Below are 27,238 nucleotides of genomic sequence, written 5' to 3'. Positions count from 1 at the left end.
GCCCTTTGGCTTATCTACTGCGCCCAGAGTATTCACAAAGGTTCTGGCTCCAGTGATAGCTTACTTCAGGCTTCAAGGCATTCAAATCTATCCTTACTTGGACGACTGCCTGATTCTGGCTCAAGAAAAGGAAGACCTTCTACAGCATCTGGAATATGTCATAGCAGTGCTAAGATGCCTAGGGTATTCTGTGAACGAAATAAAGTCCAGTCTAGTACCCTCTCAAGACATGTGCTTTCTGGGTGTGAGACTGAATACAGCAGCCCAGATGGCCTTTTAACCCCGGACAAACAAAAGAGTCTGTCACTTTACTTCCATCAACTATCTCATCAGTCCGTGCTGACTGCAAGGACAGTCCTTCAAGCATTAGGGTTCATGGCATCTTGTATTCTGGTGCTTCCCAATGCCAAACTGCATATGAGGAAGCTGCAATGGTATCTCAAAATGTATGGACACAGCACTGCCAAGATTTCGACACTGTCATTCATATAATACCTTGCCTTCAAAAGGAATTCTTGTGGTGGGCTCAGGAATGTCACCTAAACAAGGGACTCTCTGTGACCCGCCAGAGGCGAGTCAGATTTTAACGACAGATGCCTCGGACACTGCTTGGGGAGCTCATCTAAATGGAAAGTGGATACAAGACAAGTGGCCTGCCAGACTACAGCATCTACATATCAACATGAAGGAGATGTTAGCAGTCCAGTTTGCATTGATGGCTTTCAAGGAGTTACTTCTTCCAGGGCAGGTGTTGATTCTAACAGACAACACAACTGTCATGTGGTACATCAACAAGCAAGGGGGAACACATTCTTATCCTCTATGCAGGCAAGCAATGATTTTATGGGAGACTGCGTTGAGCCTGCAACTAACTCTTCAGGCAAGGTTTCTGCCAGGAGCACAGAACTCCCTAGCAGATGTATTAAGCAGACAAATCATGGATCCCCACGAGTGGAAACTGGATCTTCATGTATTTCAGAAATTGACAGTGTCATGGGGAACTCCAGACATAGATCTGTTCGCTTCTCCACTAAACCACCAGCTGCCAAAGTATTGCACAAAGGGGTTTCATCACACAGCTTGGAAAGTGGATGCTCTGTCTTTCAGTTGGAAAAACCTTCATGTCTATGCCTTTCCACCTCTGCCTCTTCTTCCAAAGGTATTATTAAAGGTCAGACAAGACAGGCCAAGGATGATTTTGATAGCTCCAGATTGGCCTCGCAACACTGGTACCCACTTCTACGGAGTCTTGTAAAGAAGCCTCCATGGCCTTTACCTCTGATTCCTCATCTGTTATCTCAGAAGGACGGTCATCTGCTCAATGTCAAGCTTCAATCTCTTCATCTCACAGCTTGGCATATTCTGTGTTGAAGCACAGCAGGTCTCAGCTTCCTCAACAAGTTTTAAATGTGATTATGGAAGCTAGAAGGCCTAGTACTAGGAGAGTGTACGCAGAAAAATGGAAGAGATTTTTATTTTGGAGTACAGCAAAGAATTTGGAGATTTCAGAGCCTAATTTGAGTGTGGCTCTTCAATATCTTACTGAATTATTGGACAAAGGTTTGTCCTTCTCTTCCATAAAGATTCATGCTGCAGCAATTTCAGCTCACTATGATTGTGACCCACCTTTGTTTTCGCATCCTTTGTTCAAGCAGTTTCTTAGAGGGGCAAAGAATATAAGACCCCCACGTAGAGCTCCTACTCCTGCTTGGGATCTCAATTTTGTGTTGGAAAAACTTACTCTACAACCTTTTGAGCCTGCAGCTACTGCTGAATTGAAATATTTGTCATGGAAGACTGCTTTTCTGTTGGCTATTACTTCTGCAAGAAGGGTGTCTGAGTTGCAGGCCCTTATGGCAGTAGAGCCCTTTTGATTTTCCATAAGGACAGGGTATCATTACGTACTAATCCTTCCTTTATGCCTAAGGTGGTTTCTAGTGTGGCTTTAAACCAAACTATTCATTTGCCTACGTTTTTGCAGATCCTCAAAATAAAGGGGAAAAGATTTTGCACACTTTAGATGTACACAGGCAATTGCGTTATTATTTGAGCAGGACTAAGACTTTTAGGCAGTCTCAACAGTTACTTGTTTCTTTTGCTTTGAGTTCACAGGGCAAGCCTGTGTCAAAACAAACTATTTCTAGGTGGATTGGCTTTTGCATTGCATTTTGTTATTCCCATCATGGCAAAGAGATTCCAGCTGGGATTAGGCCTCATTCCACTAGGGCTACTGCCACTTCAACAGCATTTCTAAGGGGGGTGGCAACTAAGGATATTCTGGAAGCAGCTACTTGGAGTTCAGTGCATACTTTCTCTAGGCATTATCACCTGCCTATATACTCTAAGACTAGGGCTGGTTTTGCCACAGCTGTTTTACAAGGCATGTTGTCAGCTCCTGCTACTTTATAATTTGCCAGCCTCCCTTACCTCTGCTTTGGGATTCTACCCAATAGTCAGGACTGCAGCAAGGGAAGACGAAGAACATAGTACAGTTTTGTACCTACCATAAATGTAGATGTTCGAGGATTCCCTTGCTGCAGTCCAATTTACCCTCCCTCCTTCCCCTCTGTGTTTCAGGGTGGTTGTGTAGGTGAGTTTACATGCTTATATTTTTTGTGTATATTGTACATGTTTTTTGGTGCAGGTTGTTTTTGGGGCTTGTCTTTTTGGGTCTTCTGACATCTGGGGCAAGAAAAGACTGAGGAAATGACGTCGGTCATGCGCATTAGTACCCTGACGTACTGACGTCAGTCTAAGGCGCCATGACCGACGTCAGCCTTATACTCTGGTATTCGGGCCGACTGGGACGCGGACTATACCCAATAGTCAGGACTGCAGCAAGGGAATCCTCGAACATCTACATTTATGGTAGGTACAAAACTGTACTTTTCATATCACAGCGCACTCCCTAGTGATAAGGAGAGCAGATTGCTGAATAGATATGGCAGAAAGGTATTTGCTTTAGCAATCCTGGCCTTTAGGGCTCTCAGTTTCCAAACCCTTATTCCTGTATGTCAAGAACATGTCCTGTTAGAAAGTTGTAGGGGAATGCATGGTGAAACTGGGAACGTTTCCTTGCCCAAATGCAACAGGAATTGCTTCTGTAATCAGGAGCTCTTCTACCAGGGACAAGGAAAAGGGAAATAGTCTAAAGCTAGAAAGACCTACCAGAAGAAAAAATTGAGAGTAGGAAGATAGAGCAAGGCAGGTTGCCTAACAAGACCCTCTCATCAGTAGTGTGCAGCTGTGACTTGCGACTGTCTTGGCCTTCTCCAACCCCCAGAAAAACACCCTAGCTTTTTTCTCCTGCCTTGTCCAATCAAGGACAAGAACAGAAGGTAGGTTAACTATTTGCTACCAATAGTGGCTAACCATAACCACAAACAAATAGACCCTTTATGTATTGAATCCAGGAGGGTACTCTGTTTCCACCCCCCCCCCCCAAAAAAAAAGAGAGAAAACCCATAGTCCCAAGGGATGAAGAAACTGATGAAATTTGTCCTATAAGAGATGCTAGCCCAAGAGGCCATGATAAAATTTCCTCAAAGTTAGGAAACAAAAAAGATCTTTTATTTTAGGCTTTGTCTAGTACCAAGAAAGAAAGAATCGCCTCTGGAGACCAATTTAGACTGGTCAAAACTGAAAAATAAACAAAACTGAAAGATCCAAATTTTAAAATTTTAACTCTGCAGGTACAGCTTCCTATGCTACATTGGTGTGCAGTCTTGATAACCCTAGACCTCAAAAATGCCAACCTACATATTCTAATATCCAAAGGATACAGGTAATATCTGAGGTTTGTACCAGGGTGATTGCAGTTTATATCCTTGCCCTTTGGTTTATGGACTTCACGTAAGGTATTCACCAAATGCTTGGTCCCCATGATAGGATACTACAAAACCGAGGCCATCCACATTTACCCTTATCTCAATGGCTGTCTCACCCAGACCCAATCCACAGCGGAAATACAGAGTTCTGTAAACTATACATAACTGTCTTTCAGTCTGGGGTTCATCTTCAGCCTGCAAAAGTTAAACTTGTGGTCCAACCAAAAGATGATATTCCTAGGGGCTCTCCCTGGCACAAGATTGTGCAGGGCCTCCCTGCCACTGGGGAAAGTGGAATTCTTTTTATTAACAGCATTATTAATTTATCAGTTAAGACATAGGCACACATAGATTAATGGATGAGTGAATGAATGGAGAGATGGTAAATCAACAAGTAAACGAGAATAGTATTGCTGGAATTGAATTCATCCTCAAGTCTTGGTGAGTACCTCCATGAGGCGGACCAAGTTTTTCACAAAATCTCACCAAGATGACACTGATATGTAGACTGCATTTTATATAGCATATGTTATGGGTAGTCGTAGGTTCAAAAATAAAAAAGATAGCTGGGTGCAGAAGTTCCAGGATAAAAGAGTACACAATCCTTGTAGGTGCACCGGTGCTATACCTGGAAAAAATGATAGTGTAGAATCCTCAAGACATGGAAACATTCTTGCAATGGGGCTAGGCCAGGCCCAGGGGGAGGATGGCCCTCTGTTGGAGAAGGAAGTAGTAGTCCACAAAAAATGATATGCCAAAAAAGAGCCCTAAAGACAATAGAGTGGACTACTGAGGATAAGAAAGAAATTATGTATCGTTACTGTTATGCAAGAAGCCCAGACTTTTCAGACAAAAGATATACAAAAATATTAACATAGAAATTAGAGGAAAGAAAAATACTTCCATAAGAAAAGCTGTCAGAAGCTTCAAATGAAAAATTGTGTTCATTAATACAGCAGATTTATGAAAAACATTATGTAGACCAAGAAACCGTTGGCTGTTTGGAAAAAGAAGCGACTAAGGAAGTGCAAAAATACAAAGAACAAGATCTAGACACTTTTCAAAGGTATGAAAATGAAATGTGGATATGGGAAAGAGAGAAGGATCTGATATGGTGCGATATTTATGCAAAGGAGAAAGCCAAATTAACACAAAAAAGTAGCTCCAAAGATATTCGAAGAGAAATACAGGCAAAGGCATCCAGATATGGAAAATTTCACAATAAAAAAATAAGATCACAAAGAGGAAATGTAAAACAGAAGTTTAGTAAAGTAGAATTTAGAGTAGGGAATACCTTCAAAGTGAAGGATTTCGTATAGAAAGTCTAACGCACATTATATCGCAGCATGATCATAGGAATCATAGGTTAGTACTAAGCTAACTGCCCTTGCGAGCCATTGTAAGCCTAGCCAATTATTCCTTGTGAGACTCTAACCCTGCACTTTTTGCTTGTAAGGCAAACACCTTAACCATTAGGCCACCCTCCCAACCCAGTGGAAGAATGAGTCCCCAAAGTAAGGAGAAGCAGGAGACATCTGAAGAAGAAATGTGGACATGGGAAAGGGATTTAATATGGTGTAATATTTATGCAAAGGAGAAAGCAAAACTAATCGATACAAAACGAGCAGCACCAAAGATATTTGAAGAGAAATACAGGCAAAAGCATCCAGACATGGAAAATTTTACAGTACAAAAATAAGAATGCAAAGAGGAAAAGTAGAAAAGAGGAGTAGTAATGGAGAAGTGAAGGATTTAGTGTAGAAAATATAAATCTGATAACATCACAGGAGGATGGAGCAGTGGAGCAATGGATCCCCAAATTAAGGAGAAAACAGTGGCACGGGAAACATCTGATCAGTTGCCACACAAAGATACTTTGGAGCCTTCCATAGGAAACCAGTATAAACATTCAGTTGGAGTTGCACAGCAAGGGAAGGAAAAGGAAATGGTGGCAGCTCTGATACTGTCAGTGTTGTGGAGTGATAGGCCAGTGAGTTCCCATATAAAAGAGCAATGGAAGACACGGGATGAACCCTGGAGAATATTAGGGTCAAACCTAACCCTCTCATACTGGGCGACTTCAGCTACCCCTCCATTAACTGGGAAAACTACTCATGTACTTATACACTTGCCCAATGCTTTTTGGAATTAATTCAAATGCTCTGGACCAGCTCGTTCTTACCCCCATTAGAGGTAGCAACATCCTTGACCTGGTCATTACTAACATGGGCAACCATTGCTCTACACCAATAGTCAGCTCCACCCTGGTTAGATCCAACCACAAAATAATCACCTTGGAAATCCACACCCCCCCCCCCAAAAGGTAACCACCATGAAAAACTTCTCCAAAGCTAACTTTGGGCTCCTAAAAACAGAGGTGGCTAACTTCACGGCACCCATGCAAATGGAGAATAGTCGCATGACTGCCGAATCATACACTAATGCACTGTACAAACACGTACACAAATGCATGGATCTCGCCATACCCAATAGAACTAAGACACTCTCCTCAAAAAAAAGGAAGCCAATCTGGTGGTTCAGAAGGAGGAAACTGATGCGAAATAAGGTGAAGTCCCAAGACTGGAAAAACTCTCTTATCAGCCTCAACAAAAAGTTGAGATCCCTCTTCAAATCCTCTAAAGCTAGCTATGAAAACAGAATTGCAGCAGATAATAAAGACAACCACAAGGCCTTCTGTTGTTATGTAAAGAATCTCCACGGCAATACCCAGATTTGCTCTGAGCTGTTTGCACAATGGTACCTCCTATACTGATCCAACAGATATTGCCAATATACTGGCTGACATATTCAGTGCTAACTTTACCCCCACAAAGGACTAGTCACAATACCAGTAGATTGCCAGGCACCCAGTATTACTGCTGCACAGGTTAAAACAGCACTGTCCAAGGCCAAGAATACAGCTTCTATGGGACCTGACAATATCCCTGACTGTGTTCTACATGAACTACAGAGTGAACTGGCACCTCACCTGTGTGTCCTGTTCAGTCACAGCCTCACCTCAGGCTTTGTCCCTACTGAATGGCGCACTGCTGCAGTCATCCCTCTCCACAAAGGAAGAGCGACTACAGACCCCAGGAATTATCGCTCAATTAGCCTGACGAGTCTGATGCAAAGCTATGGAACCCATCATCATGGACCTAATAAACAAGGATATAGGGAATCTCCAAACTCTGGATCCTACACAGTTTGGTTTTGTGGAGAGTAGATCATGCCTGCTCAACTTGGCCGACTTCTTTGAGTCAGTCACCAGAGCTGTGGATGAAGGCAAGGTGGTTCATACAACCTACCTTGATCTGGCCAAGGCCTTTGATACCATTCCCCACTCAGGAATCATAGAAAAACTCACTAAGCTAGGCATCAACCCCTATATCACTAGGTGAGTTGCAAACTGGCTCACAGAACCCGCAGTGTGAAAGTAGCTGACTCCAAGTCAGACTGCCGACCAGTCACGAGTGGAGTCCCACAGGGTTCGGTCCTGGGTCCTCTCCTGTTTCATATCTACTTCTCTGAAGTCCGGGCCAACACGAAGGGACTCTGGTTGACAAAATTCGTAGACGATTGCAAGTTGGGAGCTATTATTAACTCCCCAAGTGATGTTGACATCCTACAGAAAGGCCTCAATGACACCAAAGACTGGTGTCAGAACCATGGCCTTAAGCTCACTGCCAAAAAATGTGTCGTCATCCCCCTTGGGAAAAACCTGGTTCTCTTGAATTACCACACTGGTGGTAGTTTACTGAACACAGAAGGTGTTATAAGAGATCTGGGAACGCAGGTTGACAGCAACCTCTCTTTTGAGCACCATGTTACCACTGTGGTCAGAAAGTCCTTCTGTGTAGCACATCTCATTACTAAGGGTTTTGCATCCAGGAAAAAAAGAGGTCATTGTCTCCCTCTACTCTTCCCTCATTAGGCCAATCATCGAGTTACAATGCCCCTTTTGGCATGTACCTCACTAGGCACCTGCAACAACTGGAGAGGACACAAAAGTACCTCAGAAAGAGGATCCTAGGCCTTAAACACTTGGCCTATATAGACAGACTGAAAAAACTCCAACTATTCTCTGTCTCATATCACTTGCTTAGAGGTGATCTCTGCTTGACTTACAAAGCCATGTCTGACCCAGCTCTGTTAGAAATGCTACATCTACAGAAATCCCAATCCCTCCGCACCACAGGCTCCAGAGACCTCATTGCCACAATCAACAGAACATGCTGGAAGGACAGGTTCATAACCCAGAGACTGGCCCATGCTATGGAATAGATTTCCCATACATGTCAAGCAGAGCACCTCACTGGCCCTCTTCAAGAAAAATCTTGATAAGTGGGTGGGAAATAGAAAATTCACCCCGGGGATCACTCCAGTGGCTTTACTCGACAGAGGCACTAGGAACTAATGTCGGGTGGCACTATGCCAGGGTAATTCTATGGGCTAGGCTTGTAAAGGGTCCAGAGCTATTAGCCTAGTACACAGCTATGAAACTGAAGAGAATGTGGCACAGGAAGATGCTCTGAAACTTTCTGTAGAATGCCTGCAGAGCAAAAAATGTGCCCTCAGTTTAGAAGAAAATTATCTAAGTTAAGAGTTGCTTGATTTAATAGAGATGGACAGACATCTTAAGATCAATGAAAGAAGTGGACTACAGAAAGTCAATAAAACACAAAAAGAAGTTTGATAAAACAAATGAACACAGTAATTAGGATTGTGCGTAGACTCATGCAATACAACAGAAGTAAATAAGATATATTACTGTGCAGCTAAATTAATAACAGATAAAGTCTTACCACAAAAATACAGAGTAGTAAGAGCCGCAGACTTCTTGTCACCCACTGGGGCATTTACTAATTAGGGAAAAAAGAAGCTAATAACTTTGTAGTTGAAAGAAATTTACCATTGCCATGTCTTTCATCAGTTTATCTTATTTTTCAAACCCATTTGCTTAAAAATGGCTCCAGTAACCAGATTTCATATGAGGAAGATACAGTGTTTCCCAAGTAATATCTCGGACCAGAGGTTTCAGCCTCTGGAGATGGTATTTACAGTACTTCCATTTGTGGAGCCCACACTCTAGGTCTTAACTTGCTGGGTACCTGGATTCCAGTGAAAAGCAGAGCCTTTTAAATCTAAAGGTAATGCTAGCATTCCGGTATGCTCTGAAAGTTTTCAAAACAGTATGGGTGACAAGGGCTCAGATTTTGCCACACTGATATGATGTCATATGTCAAAAAGCAACATTCTGTCACATATGCAGGCTAGCCGTGCAATCCTGGGAGTGGGTTGTGAAATCCACTTCTGATGACAGCTTTATTTCTCTCTCAGGAAAATAGTTACAGCCCAGTAAGCAGGACTTCTGCAAACAAACAAAGTGGATGCAGGAAGGTTGTGCAGAACCCTGAGAACAGGTGGGGTATGCAGAGTTAGATCTTTTTGCTTCCCTGAGAAAAATACCCTTGAGCAAATTCTGCTCTAGAACACCTCACAAGAAAGCTTGGGCAGTGGATGTTTCTCCCTGAATTGGTAAGGTTTGTTTCTGCATGCTGTTCCATACTGTCATAGCACCCCAAGGTAATTTAGAATGTAAAGATGGGAACAAGTGATCCTTATAGACCTTTTACACACACACACACACACACACACACACACACACACACACACACACACACACACACACACACACTAGTCATTTCCCCACCTATTCCCAATGGCAAGTGCAAAAAAACTTTTCTGCTGCCACAGCATACAGACCTGTTGACATGTACAGGGTCTTTCTCGTCCACCATATCCTGCCCACCTTGACTGTAGCAGCTTGAGAGCTATAACTTTTCTTCCCTTTGGGAAACTTTATTCCACAGACATGTTGGTTATGAGAAAGGGTGGGAGACCAAGTACCATTAGATCATACTTATTTGACTAAAGGAGATTTTTCTCTGTAGTGCCAAAGGAGGACCTGCTGCCCAAAACAGGTAGATGCGTCTTCAGTCCCTTTACAAGCAGTTTTCAACTGGCTTAGTGTATACAGTGGGAAAAGTGCATTTTTCAGCCTTCTCAGCTTGCCTGCCTCTAGATTTCCCACTGGCGTCTAGACCACCACTTAAGCAGTTTTTGAAGATTATCCTTCATCTGAGGGTCACCCAGGCAGACCTTGGCTTCAGCCTGGGACTGTATTTCATGTTGGAAAATTGGATTTGCATTCTTTTCAACCATTTGCTTCTGCAGATCTTAAATACTTATTTGGGAATTCAGCATTCTTGCATTGCAGTGACCTGGCCAGGTGAGTCTCTAAATGCTGTACCTTAAAGACAGGGTTACTTTGTGCAGCAGTCCTTCTTAAATGCCAAAGGTAATCACAGAAGTGGCACTAAACCAAGCTAATTTGCCATCTTTTTACTGTACCTCAAAACTAGAGGGAAAGAATCAACACTGTGTATGTGCACAGGCAACTGGCAGATCATCTCAAAACTGGTATCACATTGTAGTATTGCCACAGGACCAATGGGGAAAAAACTTGCTAAGTAAACTAAAAATCACACTCTAAAAGGGTCACAACCACTACTACAGCCTTCTTGAACAGAGTCCTTGCGCAGGCTATTTTAGAGGCAGCCACCTGGTCCTCTGTTCTTACTTTTTCCAAACATTATAGACTACACCTCATTTTTAGGACAGGTTTTGCCTGTGTCACTATGAAGAGCATGCTACCCTCATCATCTTCTGTTCCACCATCCACAACTCCCCAATCTGCAGGGACTGCCAGCTCTGGTGGTCTTCCCTAAGTTTATGACTACAACAGTGAACTATGCAGTGGGTGTAGTACAGTTATATAGTCAATGTAGCATAATTTCCAGGCTATGGAAAGAGACTGACTTCCAAGTTCCTTGTGGTAAGGTTAGATGTCAGTGTCTGGTGTGACATCTATGCAGTTAGAGCAAGACATACTACATCTTCTGTATGGAAGCTTTTGCTTCTTGAGTCAGGCCATAGTCCATGGTATTTTCTTGATTGTAGTTCATATCACTATGGAGATGCACATCGTGGAACACTCCTAGAGTCTGTCTTTCTTGTGCAGCTGAGAATGAAAAATCCCTGCATTCAGAAAGCTATTTTGGTGTATTGCTTAAATGAAATGATCTCTTTGATGCCAGCAGAACATAGCAGCCTGCAACATTTGCCCAGTCAGAGGGGAAATGGGCACTGGCAGTGAGACTTATTTCATTATACAGTGTTAGGAAGTTGCATGCACATTTTTCAACTATTCCTCTTGATTTCATACCTGGTAGCCAGATTCATTGAAGAAAGTTTGGCAAAGTTCTTAAATCCTAAAATGTGTCTGTTGCAGAGCTCTTTATTGTGGCCTCTTGGTTATTGGTACACACTGTCAGCAAACACTAATGTTTGGATCTGTACTACTGGAGATGGTCTTCTTTTGGTACATTTTAAGAGTTAGCATTTTTAACCTTGCCTTTGTGACTTGTCTCTGTGGGAGGTTGATTTCACCACCTGTTCTTATCACATGTTGTCACTTTTACCCAATGCCGAGAGGCTTTCAGAGTAAGATGTTAGTAGATATGACTCTCAGCAGAAGGTACTTTTTAACTTTCCTATATTTGTCTTCCTGTCTGTATTGTGTGGTTTCTTTACCTGAGTTTGGTGTTACATGCCACGTAAGTATTGCAGCTTTATAATTTTACATCTTTGTCTTTGTTTGCACCGTGCTCATGTTGTATGGAGACAGATTTGAGAAATATTCAGTAGGGCATGTCCTAATCCAACACAGTGACCCTCTGGTGCCATGCACAGGTTGGGGTTGACTATATTTTGAAAATGTAAGTTAGAGATTGAAAACATTGTAACAAAAGAAGGCCTCAGAGACGATAGAATCTGTTGGCCACTGCCCACACTCTCTAACTGATTTGGTAACTGGTCACATATCAGTCACAGGCATAACTTCTGGCAACCTAGCAGGGTTTGCTCCCATTCCTTAATTAGCAGTAACTGTGAGAGCAATTGCCCTTTCTTTGCACCAGAAGCCCAACGTAGTTAAACAGTGTTTAAGCTCTAGATGGAGTTAAAGCAGTTTAAGTAGTCTTGGTGCTTTTGAAATGTAGAGTAAATATGGACGTTCTTCGTGTTTCACTGTTGCAGTCATCACACTTGGGTTATCTGCCTGCAGGTAGCCCTCAGTCGGCCCGAATAATAGAGTCTTGGGATTTCTGCGTCGGATGTTGTCCCCTCTTCCATGACGTCAGGTCGTCAGAGGTATAAAACATGCAGCCAATGCCATTACATCAGCTTTTCTTGCCGTGCGGGAGCCCGAAGCAGAAGCAGTTCGGAGGTGCTGGTCAGCCGCTACCTGAAATCTTCATTTTTCGAGTTTCAAACCTGAAGTCTTCTAAAGCTAAGTACCCCACTGGGGATTCTTTTTTCTTGATCTAACCGATTTCAGAAAAAGTTAATAATTGTCTTGCCTGTGGAAAGCAAATACCTCACAGAGATTTTCATTCTTACTGCGTCACCTGTTTAGGCCCAGACCATGACGTCCCTCGCTGTCAGTTTTGTGCCTTGTTTAACGCCCAAACTATTCGTCATCGGGCTATCTTTGTTGCTAAATTCTTCTGCTACCATTCTCCATATTCCAAAATGGCTTCTGTAAGCCATCCGACAACTAATCTTCCGAAAAAACATAAGGATAAAGACAGACACAGACCGCATAGGTCCAAAATTGGCAATGATGTTTCCGTTAAGCTAGTCACCAGTCTGCCGGTACTCAGTGAGGCGCCTTCACAGCCCCTGATACCCGGTTCTGCAGATTCACAGGCCTCTGCTGAGACTCAGATTCCAGTATGCCGTGAGATGATTCTTCGATTATGGAACCTGCGGATGTCTCTATCTTGGATGGGTCCGGAGCTGCTCTGCAGGCACCAACTTCTGAGAGTGTATTCCAACCTTCCAATGTTCGTTTTAAACCGACGACTTCATTTCAGACTAAAGCAACCAGTTTTGTCAGGCCCAGAGTTCGCACTACGCCTAGAAAACCGACAACCAAAGCGCATTTTCAAGCTCCCATGCCACAGAAACAAATGCTTAGAATGGCTGAAGACCTTATAACTCTAATTAGGGGAAGCCAGCCTTCCCCCTCTAAAAGACAAAGAATTGATTTCCCTTCTGATTCAACAGACCATGAGTCCAATGACTCTGATCCCTCTGATTACCAGGACATACCCTTATCTACCTATGAGGATTCAGATGCAGCGGATTCCATTCCCTCTGCCTCCCGTCCAGAGGACTTTTCTTTTGGTGAAACCTTGCATACCTTAAGAGAGCATTTCCCCTGGGAATGCCAGGACTGCCCACAGAACAAAAAGAGACTCTGAGAATTTTTAGACTTGCCTCAGCACAGGCCTCTAGCTATACCCCCCCTGTCCTGGATATTGTAGATGATGTTTTCATGGAATCCAGTCTTACTCCCGATACTTTACCACCAGCTCCTAGAAAGCCTGACAGGTACTACAGGGTACCCGACTCTCACAAATTTCTCTTTAAGAATCTCACTGCAGATCCAGAGACCATTTCCCAGGGACCTAAAGGTATTAAGGCTATTACAGCCAAACATCCTACCACTTTGGACAGGGAGGGATTTGAGGGCTTTGGACAGATGAGGAATGAAGGTATATACCTGTGCAACTCTTGCCATCAGGGTTTTAAATTGCCAGTTTCACATGTTGAAGTACCAGCAACATATTATGGAACTAATTAAACAAAAAATGTTGCTTCCAGAATTTGCAGAAAATAAAGATTTACAAGAGTTAATGCATTCTGCAAACCAAGTCAGTAAACATACTTTGCAGTGTGGTTTTGATGCCTTAGAAGCATCTTGCAAGGCTGCTGTCACTGGGTCTGTACTGAGAAGGCATGCCTGGCTGAAGTAACAAATCTTGCCGTACCATGTCAAAGCAAAATTACTAGATGCTCCATTAAACCAGGAATGTTTGTTTGGCACAAAAGCAGAAGAGGTTCTTAAAAAGATGGAGGAAAAGGCTAAATCTATGCAGACTGCTAAAGATTTCTTACAAGTACAGCCACCTACATTCAGTAGGCATTGGCCTTCATAAAACTGGTCCTTTCCAGTCTTTACCAGGTCTTCTCAGCCCAAACCCAGGGGCAACAGACCACCAAGGCTACAGTCTCAGGGTACACAGAGATCTAAACAATGGAGTGCTCCCCCCTCAAAAACAGGGAGTGGTAAGTCACCCGCTTATGGAAAAAATTCACAATGACTTGTCTATCATCCTTCCCAGCCATGCCCAAGTACTTGCACCCCTAGGAGGAAAACTCGCCCTGCATGCAAAAAAAACTGGATGTCCATTACCTAGGACCAATGGGTCCTAAACATTGTATCCCAGGGATGCAGATTCTACTTCCACTCACTGCCAACTCCAAGCGGGTTGCCAGACCTTCCTCCAAACCAGTGGGCAGAGGCTCAAAAGTAAGCAATTTCTCTTCTCCGTATCAGGGCTATTCAACCTGTTCCAATAGAGCAAAGGGGACAGGGTTTCTACTCCAGACTGTTCCTGGTGCCCAGAAAAGAGGGCTCTTGGCGTCCTATCCTGGACCTGTCCATTTTCAACACCTTCCTGGTGGTTCCAAAATTCAAAATGCTTGCACTACAACAGCTGCTTCCTATGTTAGCCAAGGACTTCTGGCTAGTCACCCTAGACCTAAAAGAAGCTTATCTGCACATCCCCATAAGGGAATCTTGCAGGAAATATCTACTTTTCAGGGCAGGCTCTATGCACCATCAGTTCTGTGCACTTCCCTTTGGCTTATCTACTGCTCCCATGGTATTCACAACGTGCTTGGCTCAGCCATTGCATACTGCAGACAGAGAAAAATTCAAATTTATCCATACTTCAACGATTACCTGATTCAGGCGGGCAGTCAGGAATTGCTACTTCAGCACCTGGCATTTGTAAAGAGACTTCTAACTTCTCAGGGGTACACCATCAACGAAAAGAAATCACATCTGGTGCCCAGCAAAAAGATTGTATTCCCTGGGAGCAAGCTTGAACACAACTTCCTAGATGGCAATCCTTACTCCAGAAAAGCAGGTGTATTTGACAAACTACTTCAAACTAATGGTCACCAGAACCCAGCTATCTGCAAGAAAAATACTGCAAGCCCTAGGGTTCATGGCCTCATGCATTCTACTAATTTCGTATGCAAGACTGCATATGAGGAAACTTCAATGGTACGTAAAAAGCCTCTGGTGCCAACATTCTCAGGACCTGGAAACAATTAATGTTCATCGTGTTTCACTATTGCAGTCATTACACTTGGGTTATCCTGCTGGCAGGCTACCCGCAGTCGGCCTGAATTCCAAAGTCTTGGTCCGGCGTTGGTTGCTGTCACCTCTTCCCTAACGTCAGTGCGCCAGGGGTATAAAAGATGCAGCCGACGCCATTTTCTCCAGTCTTTCTTGCCGAGTGGTGCTTGAAGCAAAAGCAGTTCGCAAGTGCCGGTCGGCCAAATCCTGAGATTTTCGTGTTCGAATTTCAGATCCAAAGTCTTCATTTAAAGCTAAGTACCCCGTTGGGGAAACTTTTTTCTTGCTCCAGATCAATGTCAGAAAAAGTTAATAATTGTATTTCTTGTGGGAAGCAAATACCTCATAAGGACTTCCATTCTTGTATTCCTTGCCTAGGCCCTGATCACGACGTCGCTAATTGTAGGTTTTGTGCTAGATTTAACCAACGCACTATTAAGCATCGGCACGATTTTGCATTTCACTACTTTGGCTGAAGATTTAATTACACAATGTCGTCGGATAGCCATCTGACTACCGCAATTCACAAGAAACGCAAGGAAATGGAAAAGGAAAGGCATCCGAGGTCCAAAACTGAAGATGAGGCTTCTTCTAAGCCAGTCGCCTGTTCTCAGTGAGGCGCTTTTGCAGCCCCTGACGCCCGCTACCTCAGAGCCACAGGCCACTTCCGACTCCCACGTGGAGCCGACTGGGCCGCAGGAAAGGAAACTCAAGGTATTGGACACTCGGAAAATATCCCTTCAGATGGGTCCGGAGCTGCTGAGCAGGCATCAGCTTCTGAGGGTGTTTTCAGGCCTACACAGTTATATGTAAAACTGACTTCAGCTTCAAAGGCAAAGACTACAGCTCCACTAAAGACAAAGAAACAAGTACAGCAGTCCCATGGACAGGCCTCCATGCCTAAAAAACTGATGCTCAAAATGGCCGAAGACCTAATTACTTTGATCAGGGGTTCCCATCCCCCTCCTGATAAGAGGCCTAGGCAAGAGACAGAATATGAGTCTTCAGATCAGGTTTCCATTTCCTCTGATTCCTCTTCTGAACATGAATACTGTCTTCCTCCCTATGAGAATTCTGATGCTGAAGAATATATCCCTTCAGCCTCTCCTCCTGAGGATTATTCGTTTGGGGAAACCCTGCGTACCATGAGGGAGCACTTCCACTGGGAGAGCCAAGACTATTCAGAATCTAAGAAAAGGCTTAGAGACTTCCTTTTACTTCCTCAGCACAGGCCTCCTGCTATTCCTCCTGTTTTAGACATTGTAGATGATGTATTTTCAGAGTCCGGACTGTCTCCAGACTCTCTACCTCCAGCACCTGTTAAGCCAGACAGATAATACAGGGTTCCAGATTCCCATAAATTTCTTTATAAAAACCCTGCTGTTGACCCAGAAACTATATCTCAGGGTCACAAAGGGGTCAAGGCTTCCACTGCAAAAAAACCCTATCCCCTCAGACAGGGATTCAAGGGCACTGGACAGATGGGGGAAAAGATTTATACTTCTGCTACCTTGGCTGTAAGAGCTTTATATTGTCAGTTTCATATGCTTAAATATCAGCAATACTTAATGTCACTGCTTAAACAGAAAATGTTGACAAATTCTGAATGTGCAGAAAACAAGGAAATGCAGGATTTACTGCATGCAGCTGAACGAGTGGGAAAGCATACTTTGCAATGTGGTTTTGACTCTCTGGAGGCCTCCTGCAGGGCCGCTGTTACGGGTACTGTCATTAGGAGGCATGCTTGGTTAAAGGAACAGAATCTGCCTGATCATGTTAAAGCAAAATTATTAGATGCTCCATTACAGCATGATACTTTGCTTGGTGTTAAAGCAGAAGAGGTGTTGAAAAAAATGGAGGACAAAGTGAAATCTATGCAGACAGTTAAGGATTTCTTACAGGTACAGCCACCCAGATTTAGCAGGAACTGGCCTTCAAATAATTGGTCCTTTCCAGTGTCAGACAAGCCACATAGAGGCAGATACAGACACCCCAGAGGCAAATCCTAGCCCCAAGACTCATACAGGTCTAAACAATGGGGTGCTTCTACTTCCAAAAGCGGAGAAGACAAATCTCAGCCATACAGGAAACAGTCCCAATGACTTTCCTCTGCCAGCACCAAGCACTTATCTTTTGGCAGCCCCCTTAGGGGGAAAACTAGCACTTTTTTCACAAAATTGGCACATGATCACCCAGGACAAATGGGTCTTGAATATAGTGTCACAAGGCTACAGGTTCCATTTTCACACCCTGCCAAGGTCAAAAGGTATGCCAGACCTGCCACACAATCAGTGGGCAGAGGCACAAAAACAAGTTTCATCTCTCATGGACATGAGGGCCATTCAGCGAGTGCCACAGCAAGAGCAGGGACAAGGATTTTACTCAAGACTTTTCTTGGTACCCAGAAAGGACAAAGCCTGGAGACCAATACTCGACATGTCTATTCTAAACACATTTCTGGACATTCCAAAATTCAAAATGTTGACTCTGCAACAACTTCTGCCCATGCTGGGCAAGAAGGCTTGGCTTGTAACATTGGACCTAAAAGAGGCATACCTGCATGTCCCAATCAGACAATCTTGCAGAAGATACCTCAGATTCATAGCTGGCTCAATGCACTGCCAATTCTCTGCACTGCCCTTTGGCTTATCTACTGCACCCCGGGTCTTCACAAAATGCCTAGCACCAGTAATTGCATTTTGCAGACAAAGAGGAATTTAAATATATCCTTACTTGGACGACTGCCTTATTCAAGCAGAGAACAAGGACATTCTACTAAAACATCTGGCGTTTGTAAAAAGATTACTAATTTGCCTAGGGTACACAGTAAACGAAAAGAAATCAAAACTAGTATCCTCTCAAGAGATAATATTCCTGGGTGCAAGCTTAAATACAACTACCCAGATGGTTTATCTCACGCTAGACAAACAAAGGCAACTGACTTCTTACTTCAAAATGTTGGCAACAAAGACCCAGTTATCTGCAAGAAAAATTCTGCAGGCTTTGGTTTCATGGCATTCTGCTAATTCCATATGCAAGACTGCATATGGGGAAACTACAATGGTATCTAAAAAGTGTTTGGACTTAACATTGCCACAGCCTGGAAACATTAATTACCCTCATTCCCTGCCTGCAACAGGAGTTTCGATGGTGGGCACAGGCTTGTCCCCACAACAAGGGACAGCCATTCACTTTACCCACAGTCAGGCAGACATTAACAACAGATGCATCAGACTAGGCCTGGGGGACACACATGGCAGGAAAATGTATTCAGGGCACATGGTCCACAAGCCAAATGCATCTTCATATCAACCAAAAAGAGATGCTAGCTGTTCAAAATGCCCTGACAGCTTTCAAGGAACTGCTTCATCCAGGACAACTGCTGATAAAGACGGACAATACTACAGTCATGTGGTACATAAACAAGCAGGGGGGCACACATTCCTATCCCCTCTGCAGATTAGCTATGACTTTGTGGGACACAGCATTGACTTACTAAGTACACCTGCAAGCACAGTTCCTGCCAGGAAGGATAAATACTCTGGCAGACGAAGTAAGCAGAAACCTCACGGATCCCCATGAGTGGAAACTGGATCCACAAGTCTTCAGCATGATAATAAGGAAATGGGGACACCCAGACATAGATCTTTTTGCCTTCCCTCACAACTGCCAACTACAGAGATTCTGCACAAGGACTTATCACAAGCAAGCATGGAAAGTGGATGCTCTATCATTCAGCTGGAAAAGCCTAACACTATATGCCTTTCCTCCTCTGCCACTCCTCCCCAAGGTACTCCTAAAGGTCAGACAAGAGAAGCCATGATTCTGATTGCCCCAGACTGGCCCCGCCAGCACTGGTACCCAATCCTAAAGAGCTTGTCTCAAGGCCCAGCCTGGACATTACCTCTAATTCCTCACGTACTGACCCAACGAAATAATCAGATACTGCACAGCCAACTCAGGACCCTAAATCTGGCAGCATGGCAGATAATGTAGCCATTCATAACACACCTCTCTCTAAAGCAGTGATGGATGTTATTTTGGAGGCCAGGAGGCCCAGTACCAGAAAATCTTATGGAGAAAAATGGAAAAGATTCTGTGCTTGGAACCAGGCACAAGGAATTTACACGTTTGTACCAAATATTCCTCAGATTTTACAATACCTAACTGAGATGCTGGACAAAGGCCTATTCTTTTCATCAATTAAAATCCATGCCTCTGCCATTTCAGCTCATTAAAATATGGAAACACCTATTTTTTCTCATCCATTGCTAAGGCAGTACCTCAGAGGGGCCAAAAACATAAGACCTCCAAGGAGAGCACCAATACCTGCATGGGACCTCAATTATGTCTTGGAAAAACTCACACTGCCTCCTTTTGAGCCAGCCAATACAGCTGAGATAAAGTTCTTATCATGGAAAACAGCTCTGCTCCTAGCAAAAACCTCTGCCTGACTAGTCTCCGAGTTACAGACACTCCTGGCTGTGGAACCTTTTATCATTTTCCATCCAGACAGGGTTTCTCTGAGGACAAACCCGATATTTATGCCTAAGGTAGTGTTCAACGTGGCCCTTAACCAAACCATTCATTTGCCTACTTTTTATCCAAACCCTCAGAATAAGGGTGAGAGACTCCTGCATTCTTTGGACATACACAAACAGCTACGCTTCTACTTGGACAGAACTAAAGCCTTCAGAAAGACTGAGCAACTCTTAGTGGCATATGCTGCAGGATCACAAGGAAAGGCTATCTCAAAATGGATAGGCCACTGCATTCGTTTCTGCTATTCACAACATGGCAAATCAGTGTCTAAGGGCATTAGGCCACATTCAACCAGAACAGCAGCCATGTCAGCAGCCTTCCTCAGAGGAGTACCAACCAAAGACATTTTAGAAGCTGCAACTTGGAGTTCAGTGCACACTTTTACAAGGCACTACCACTTACCTCTCTGCTCTAAATCCAGAGCAGACTTTGCCATTGCAGTTCTGCAGGGCCTTATAGCTTCTCCTAACCCTATTTAGACCCAGCTACCCAACCTCAGCTTTGGGATTCAACCCAAGTGTAATGACTGCAACAGTGAAACATGATGAACATAGTACAGTTGTGTACCTACCATAAATGTAGATGTTCGAGTGTATTCACTGTTGCAGTCCAGGTTACCCACCCACCATCCCCCTTTTCTTTGCTGGGACTTATCTGTACTTCTCTATTCTATACAACCTATGTGGTGTATTTGCTTGTAGATGAAGGAAATGTTTACTTTAGTGCATGCATACTTATTGGCATTATTTTAGCCTACCCTTTTGGGGGTACCTGACATCTGGGGCTAGAAAAACTGAAGAAAATGGCGTCGGCTGCATCTTTTATACCCCTGGCGCACTGATGTCAGGGAAGAGGCGACAGCAACCGACGCCGGACCAAGACTTTGGAATTCAGGCCAACTGCGGGTAGCCTGCCAGCAGGATAACCCAAGTGTAATGACTGCAACAGTGAATACACTCGAACATATACATTTATGGTAGGTACACAACTGTACTTTCTTATCATTCCTTGTCTAAGGGCAGAGTTCCTTTGGTGGGCAGAGGCTTGCAACCACAACAAGGGACTCCCTTTCACTCAACCCCACGCCACCCAAACCCTGTCAACAGACGCATCAGACTATGCATGGGGGGCTCACATGGCTGGCAAATGCATTCAAGGTAAATGGAGGCCAGGACAAATTCACCTACATATCAATCAAAAAGAAATGTTAGCTGTACAGAATGCTCTGACAGCCTTGAAATACCTTATCCTTCCAGGACAACTCTTGATAAGACAAACAACACCACAGTTGTGTGGTACATAAACAAGCAGGGGGAACTCATTCCTACCCATTCTGCAGGTTAGCCATGGCCCTGTGGAACACAGCCTTGAGCAACCAAGTGCACCTGCAAGCTCAATTCCTGCCAGGCAAACAAAATTCATTGGCAGACGACTTAAGCACAAATCTACTGGACCCACACGAGTGGAAACTGGAACCCAACTCATTCAAACTTCTAACCCACAGGTGGGGAACACCAGAGGTGGACCTCTTTGCCCCCCCCCCCCCAAAACCATCAATTGAGCAAATTTTGCACCAGAAATCCCCACAGCCAAGCATGGAAAGTGGATGCCCTGTCCTTTACCTGGGGAAAACCTCTCAATTTATGCCTTTTCCCCCTCTGCCTCTCCTCTCAAAAGTACTACTCAAGATCAAACAGGACAAATCAAGGACAATCCTTATTGCTCCAGATGGCCCCGCCAGCATTGGTACCCACTCCTACGCAGTCTGGCACCCTGGCACCCACATCAGACCCCCCTCCCTGCTGTCCCAGTAGGAGGGACAGATTTTGCATTCTCAGCTGCAAACCCTGAACCTTGCAGCCTGGCTTATTCCCCGAATACACCACCAGCAACCCTCCGCAAACAGGTGCTGGATGTCATCCTTGAGGCCAGAAGGCCTAGTACTAGGAAATGCTATTCAGAAAAATGGAAAAGATACTGTTCTTGGAGCCAGTCTCAAGGAAAGAAAGGACACAGCCGTGCCCACCTTACCTCAAGTCCTGGATTACCTAGCAGAGCTGCTCCACAAAGGCCTACCCTTCTCTTCTATTAAGATTCATGCCTCGGCCATCTCATCTCATTAAAATACTGCGCCCACCTCTCTTTTCTCACCCTCTGGGCAAATAGTTCCTGAGAGGAGCTAATAATTTAAGACCCCTGAGGAGAGCTCCCTCCCCTGCCTGGGACCTTAACTTTGTACTAGAGAAGCTCACGCTTCCCACTTTTGAGCCTGCTGCTACAGCACAGTTAAAATTCCTCTCTTGGAAAACAGCCGTACTTGTAGTCATCACTTCAGCAAGAAGAGTGTCTGAGTTACAGGCACTAATGGCTGTGGAACCCTTCATTATTTTCCATGCTCACAGGGTTTCCCCTCAGGACTAACCCATCTTTTATGCCCAAGGTGGTATCCAGTGTGGCTCTAAACCAATCCATTCATTTATCAACTTTTTCCCTAATTTTCAGAATAAAGGGGAAAGGATCCTGCACTCTTTGGACGTACACAGACAACTCAGATTCTACCTTGACAGGACTAAGCCTTTCAGAAAATCTGACCAGCTGCTAGTCAGCTTTGCTGCAGGAGCAGAGGGAAAGGCCATTTCAAAGCAAACCATTTCCAAATGGATAGCACACTGCATCCATTTCTACTACAAACACCATGGAAAACCTACCCTGGAGGGCATCAGAACTCATTCCACTAGGGCTACCTCAACCTGTACAGCATTTCTCAGGGGAGTCCCTACCAAGGGACATCCTAGAAGCTGCAACCTGGAGTTCTGTATACACCTTCACCAAGCATTACCACTTACCTGTCTTTTCTAAATCCAGAGCTGGATTTGCCATAGTAGTCTTACAAAGCCTGCTCGCCAGCCCTACTATTACTTGACTGCCTGCACCCTTCCTCAGCTTTGGGAATCAATCCAAGTGTGATGACTGCAACAGTGAAAGATGAAGAACATGGTACAGTTGTGTACACTTACCATAAATGTAGATGTTAGAGTGTATTCACTGTTGCAATCCTGATTACCCTCCCTTCAGCTCCCTGACTCTTCTATGCTTTCTACTTATCCTGTTTTTGGTCATATCTTATGGTTGTGGTGTTTACTTTTTACTGGAGGTGTTTCACACCATGTAATTGCTTCCTATTTTGGGGGCTCCTGACATCTGGGGCAAGAAGAACTGATGTAATGGCGTCGGCTGCATGTTTTATACCCCTGACGACTTGACGTTGTGGAAGAGGTGACATCATCCAATGCAGAAATCCCAAGACTCTGGTATTTGGCCCGACTGAGGGCTACCTGCAGGCAGATAACCCAAGTGTGATGACTGCAACAATGAATACACTCGAACATGTACATTTATGGTAAGTGTACACAACTGTACTTTCCAAATGATAGTACAGCAACCAAACATGAAGTCTTTTATTAAACGGAAAAAAGTGTTAACAGACCGAGTAGCTTTTCAGCAGAAGCAGTAGGGGGTAGTCACAGGCTCTTTGATTGCTAAAAAGAATGACTTAGTTAACTGGGATTCAGTCACCCATGGTTATTTTGTAGTTGGAGCTAACTAGTTTCTGCTGCATATTGTATGCTTTTTGATAAGAAAAATTCATCTCACGTCTTGTGAGTCATCAAATTGCTTACATCTGCAGGTAAAAAAGTGACAGTTTACAAAAGCAGCAAAATACCAAAACTTTCTAGTTGTGCGTTTTGGCTTTTCCCGGTTAGGGGTTGCTACAGCGGAACTCCGGTCCGCTAATGATTGTCAGTAGATTTTTACATGCCGAGTTGCCGGCCCTGACGCACAACCTTCAACAAAGGTACGCTCATTCACGCATGTCTCCACACAGAAGATGCTCTAGCTGAGAATCGAACGGGACAACGTTTTACTGTGAGGCAACAACGCTACTGCAGCACCACCACCGCAGTACCAAAACTTTCTAGTGTCTTAGTCATTTATTTTTTTGTAATCTGTTGTTTGATGACATTTTCCAAAGAAATTGTGTGCCTGCCTTTTTACATGTAGGCAGTCAGTAAGTGAATAGGATAAAGTCCGAAAGGCAAAAATTATTGTAAATAACATGGATACTGGAATGAAGAAATGTTGTGTTTTAAACAACTGCCTTTTTCTGTGTTTTAATAGGTAACAAAAGATCTGAAGCAGTATGACAACAAAATAATCGAATGCAGATTTGAAAGTAACACTTGGGTTTTCATGAGGCAGAGAGTAGATAAAAGCTTTCCAAACTCTTACGACACAGCTATGGGTAAGTACTGTAAATGAGCAGTTTAATTCATTGTTGTCCTTTAGTCTGGATATACTTTGAAAACTGCTTATTAAAAGTTCTTATTTTGTAAAAATAGGTTCTTTTTTAGTCTTATTTACAGTAAGAGATAACATAGATGTTCAGAATGCTTTATAGCAATTGCAGTTAGTTGAGTTTTTTTTACATTTCTTTGTACAGTGATTAGGAATTGGCAAAATGATCTTCCAGGAATGTACTTTTCCATTAATTATTCTTTTTAACACTTTTATTGCACTTAAGACATAAGCAATCATAGATTTATATAAAATAAAACAAACCATATGAACATATTCCCAATTGCAAACATTGTACATCACATATATTCTTTTGTATAGTTGTCATCAAGCCAGCATTATGTAAAATGCTCAGTTCTTGCCTTCCCTTAAACCTCACTTCTCCATAACATTAGTATGCATGTATTGTTCCCGCAATTTCTATTTTTCTGTGTAATTTGCTCCTACGCTTTTCTAAAGATCTCACGTCCAGTTATTTTACCTCTATTAAAATATTCAATGCCTCAAATACAGTTGGTTTATACTTGGATTTCCATTTTTAGCTACATTTTTTGGCAGCCACCAGAATTAAACCTAACAAGGCCTTACTATGCCTAGGCAATTCAGATAATGTATTCCAGTTCAAAAAATAATTTCCTTAGAAAAATTCTTTAGAGTCTGCTTGGGAGTATAAAAAATATCTCTTCAAACACTTCTAAGAAAAAATCCTAAATGTTACAGACTTTAGTTGAATATTTGGGAGCCATACATATATCCTCCCATTGTTTCCTTGTGAATTGCTTATCCAGTCTGTCTTTCTCTGATTGATTCCTAAAGTTATCATGCAATATTTTATAGGTCCTATTACTTATCCCTTTTTTAACAGCAACTTCTGTTTTCGATTTAGATAAAAACTCTATCAGTGCAGGTTTCATTAAATTATTTTTGTTGGAATAAAGTGGGCAGTAGTATTGCGTCTTAATGACCCCCACAGTTTTTTTCTACTTGGAGTACCAATATTAAAGTTTGATTAGTTGCACTTTTTTTGTCCTTTCTGATACCCAGTTCATATAATTATAGCAACTTTCCCTTATTTCAGTTATCCCTGGATGAAGCTTTTTTTCTTGTTGCAGATTTTTTTTTATGTTGGTGGGCTTATATTGATTTAAGTTATATTTTTGAGGAATGGAATAAGTCAGGAGGACAAAAAAATAGTAACCACGTATTCATATTTGTGTACCTGTGTTAAACACTGTGGTAAAACCAGTATCATAGAAACAGACTCATGGCCAGGGGCGGCTCGTGGCATAGGGCTGCCGGACTGCAGCCCCCTCAAAAATGAAAAAAGAAAGAAAAAGAAATGAAAAATAAAAAAAAATATTTTTTTAAAATTCGCGGACTTTGCGCATAGACCGAGTCCCGGCTTATCGGTCTATGCGCATGCTCAAGGCAGCCCGGCCGTCCCCATAGGGGGACACAAGGAGCGTCTGTGCACTTTTACAGTGCACAGACCCGCCAGGATTATGGGACGCGTCCGGACTGCAAGAGGAGCAGCAGGGACTCGGGACAGAGCCTTAGGGATCTCGTCGGCGTCGGGAAGGAGCATTGGGATCTCGCGGGTCTTCAGTATTGCGCGGGAAGGATGTATGTACGGACGTTTTCAGGTAAGGTGCCTTTTAATTTACAATGTTTATTGAGTTTGTGCTTTTTCTTTGTGTATGGTGCTTGTGCTTTACTGGAGTTTGTGTTTGTGTATGGTGCTTTACTGGAGAGAGTGTGTTTGTGTATGGTGCTTTACTGGAGAGAGTGTGTTTGTGTATGGTGCTTTACTGGAGAGAGTGTGTTTGTGTATGGTGCTTTACTGGAGAGTGTGTGTGTGTGTGTGTGTGTGTGTGTGTGTGTGTGTGTGTGTGTGTGTGTGTGTGTGTGTGTGTGTGTGTGTGAAAATGCCCCAGGTGCTTATGGTGGTGTGGTAGGGAATGCCTCAGTTGAACCCTGTACCCTGTATGCAGGTGTTAAAGACTTGAGTTCCCTACCCACCACCATTTGTAAAAAAATTTCAGATTTTTACCTCATATTCGATCTGATCTGTTCCTCATAATATCTGTGGTTTGTAAATGTTGCAATGCTTGATATTTGATGGTGTAGTAGTAGCATTGTTGCCTCACAGCTGCAGGTTCTTGGGTTTGATTCTTGGCTGGGGTTCCTTCTTTGTGGGGTCTGTATCTTCTCCCTGTGTTTGTGTGGGTTTGCTTTTGTGCCCTCCCATGTTACAAAGACATGTCTGCATTATTTCTTCCTGGGCCTCTGCTGAAAATTTGTTTATTTGTTCCAAGTCAGACTGTCCTGATTAAAAATGTTAAATAAAATTGATAGGCATTTGAATTTCAGACTTAAGGGTTTCTGAATGTTTAATTCCTTGCGTATTTGATGGTGCAGTGGTAGTATTGTTGCCTCACAGCTATAGGTTTTCTGGTTTGATTCTTGGTTGGGGTGGCTTCTGTGTGGAGTCTGCATCTCCTCCATGTGTTTGTGTGGATTTGCTCTGGTGCCCTGCCATTTTACAAAGACGTGTCTGCAGTTTTAATCCCTGCTGAAAATTGGTTTTGTTCTGTCCGCAGTAAAATTGACAGGCATTTGAATTTCAGACTTCAGGTTTCTGAATGTTTAATTCCTTGCATAATTGATGGTGCGGTGGTAGTATTGTTGCCTCACAGCTATAGGTTTTCTGGTTTGATTCTTGGTTGGGGTGGCTTCTGTTTGGAGTCTGCATCTCCTGCCTGTGTTTGTGTGGATTTGCTCTGGTGCCCTGCCATTTTACAAAGATGTGTCTGCAGTTTTAATCCCTGCGTCTCTGCTGAAAATTGTTTTTGTTCTGTCCGCAGTAAAATTGACAGGCATTTGAATTTCAGACTTCAGGTTTCTGAATGTTTAATTCCTTGTATAATTGATGGTGCAGTGAAAGTATTGTTACCTCACAACTATAGGTTTTCTGGTTTGATTCTTGGTTGGGGTGGCTTCTGTCTGCATCTCCTCCCTGTATTTGTGTGGATTTGCTCTGGTGCCCTGCCATTTTGCAAAGACGTGTCTGCAGTATTAATCCCTGCATCTCTAATTGTTTTTGTTCTGTCCGCAGTAAAATTGACAGGCATTTGAATTTCAGACTTCAGGTTTCTGAATGTTTAATTCCTTGCAG

General features: G+C 43.3%; 1 protein-coding gene across 1 annotated transcript in view; it reads left to right on the top strand.

Annotated features, from left to right (window-relative positions):
• Nucleotides 1–27,238, top strand: part of RNGTT (RNA guanylyltransferase and 5'-phosphatase) — a 2,413,358-nt gene that overhangs the window by 2,346,003 nt on the left and 40,117 nt on the right. The window contains exon 15 of the mRNA XM_044066976.1: nt 23,887–24,010. Coding sequence (XP_043922911.1) covers nt 23,887–24,010 — 124 coding nt within the window. The remainder of the gene's footprint in view (nt 1–23,886; nt 24,011–27,238) is intronic.

Source organism: Protopterus annectens, chromosome 1.part0, assembly GCF_019279795.1.
Source record: "Protopterus annectens isolate FY-2018-M chromosome 1.part0, PAN1.0, whole genome shotgun sequence".
In the NCBI taxonomy this organism is placed as follows: Eukaryota; Metazoa; Chordata; order Ceratodontiformes; family Protopteridae; genus Protopterus; species Protopterus annectens.
Note: the sequence above shows the minus strand (reverse complement) of the source record. Positions and strands in the feature narration are given on the sequence as shown.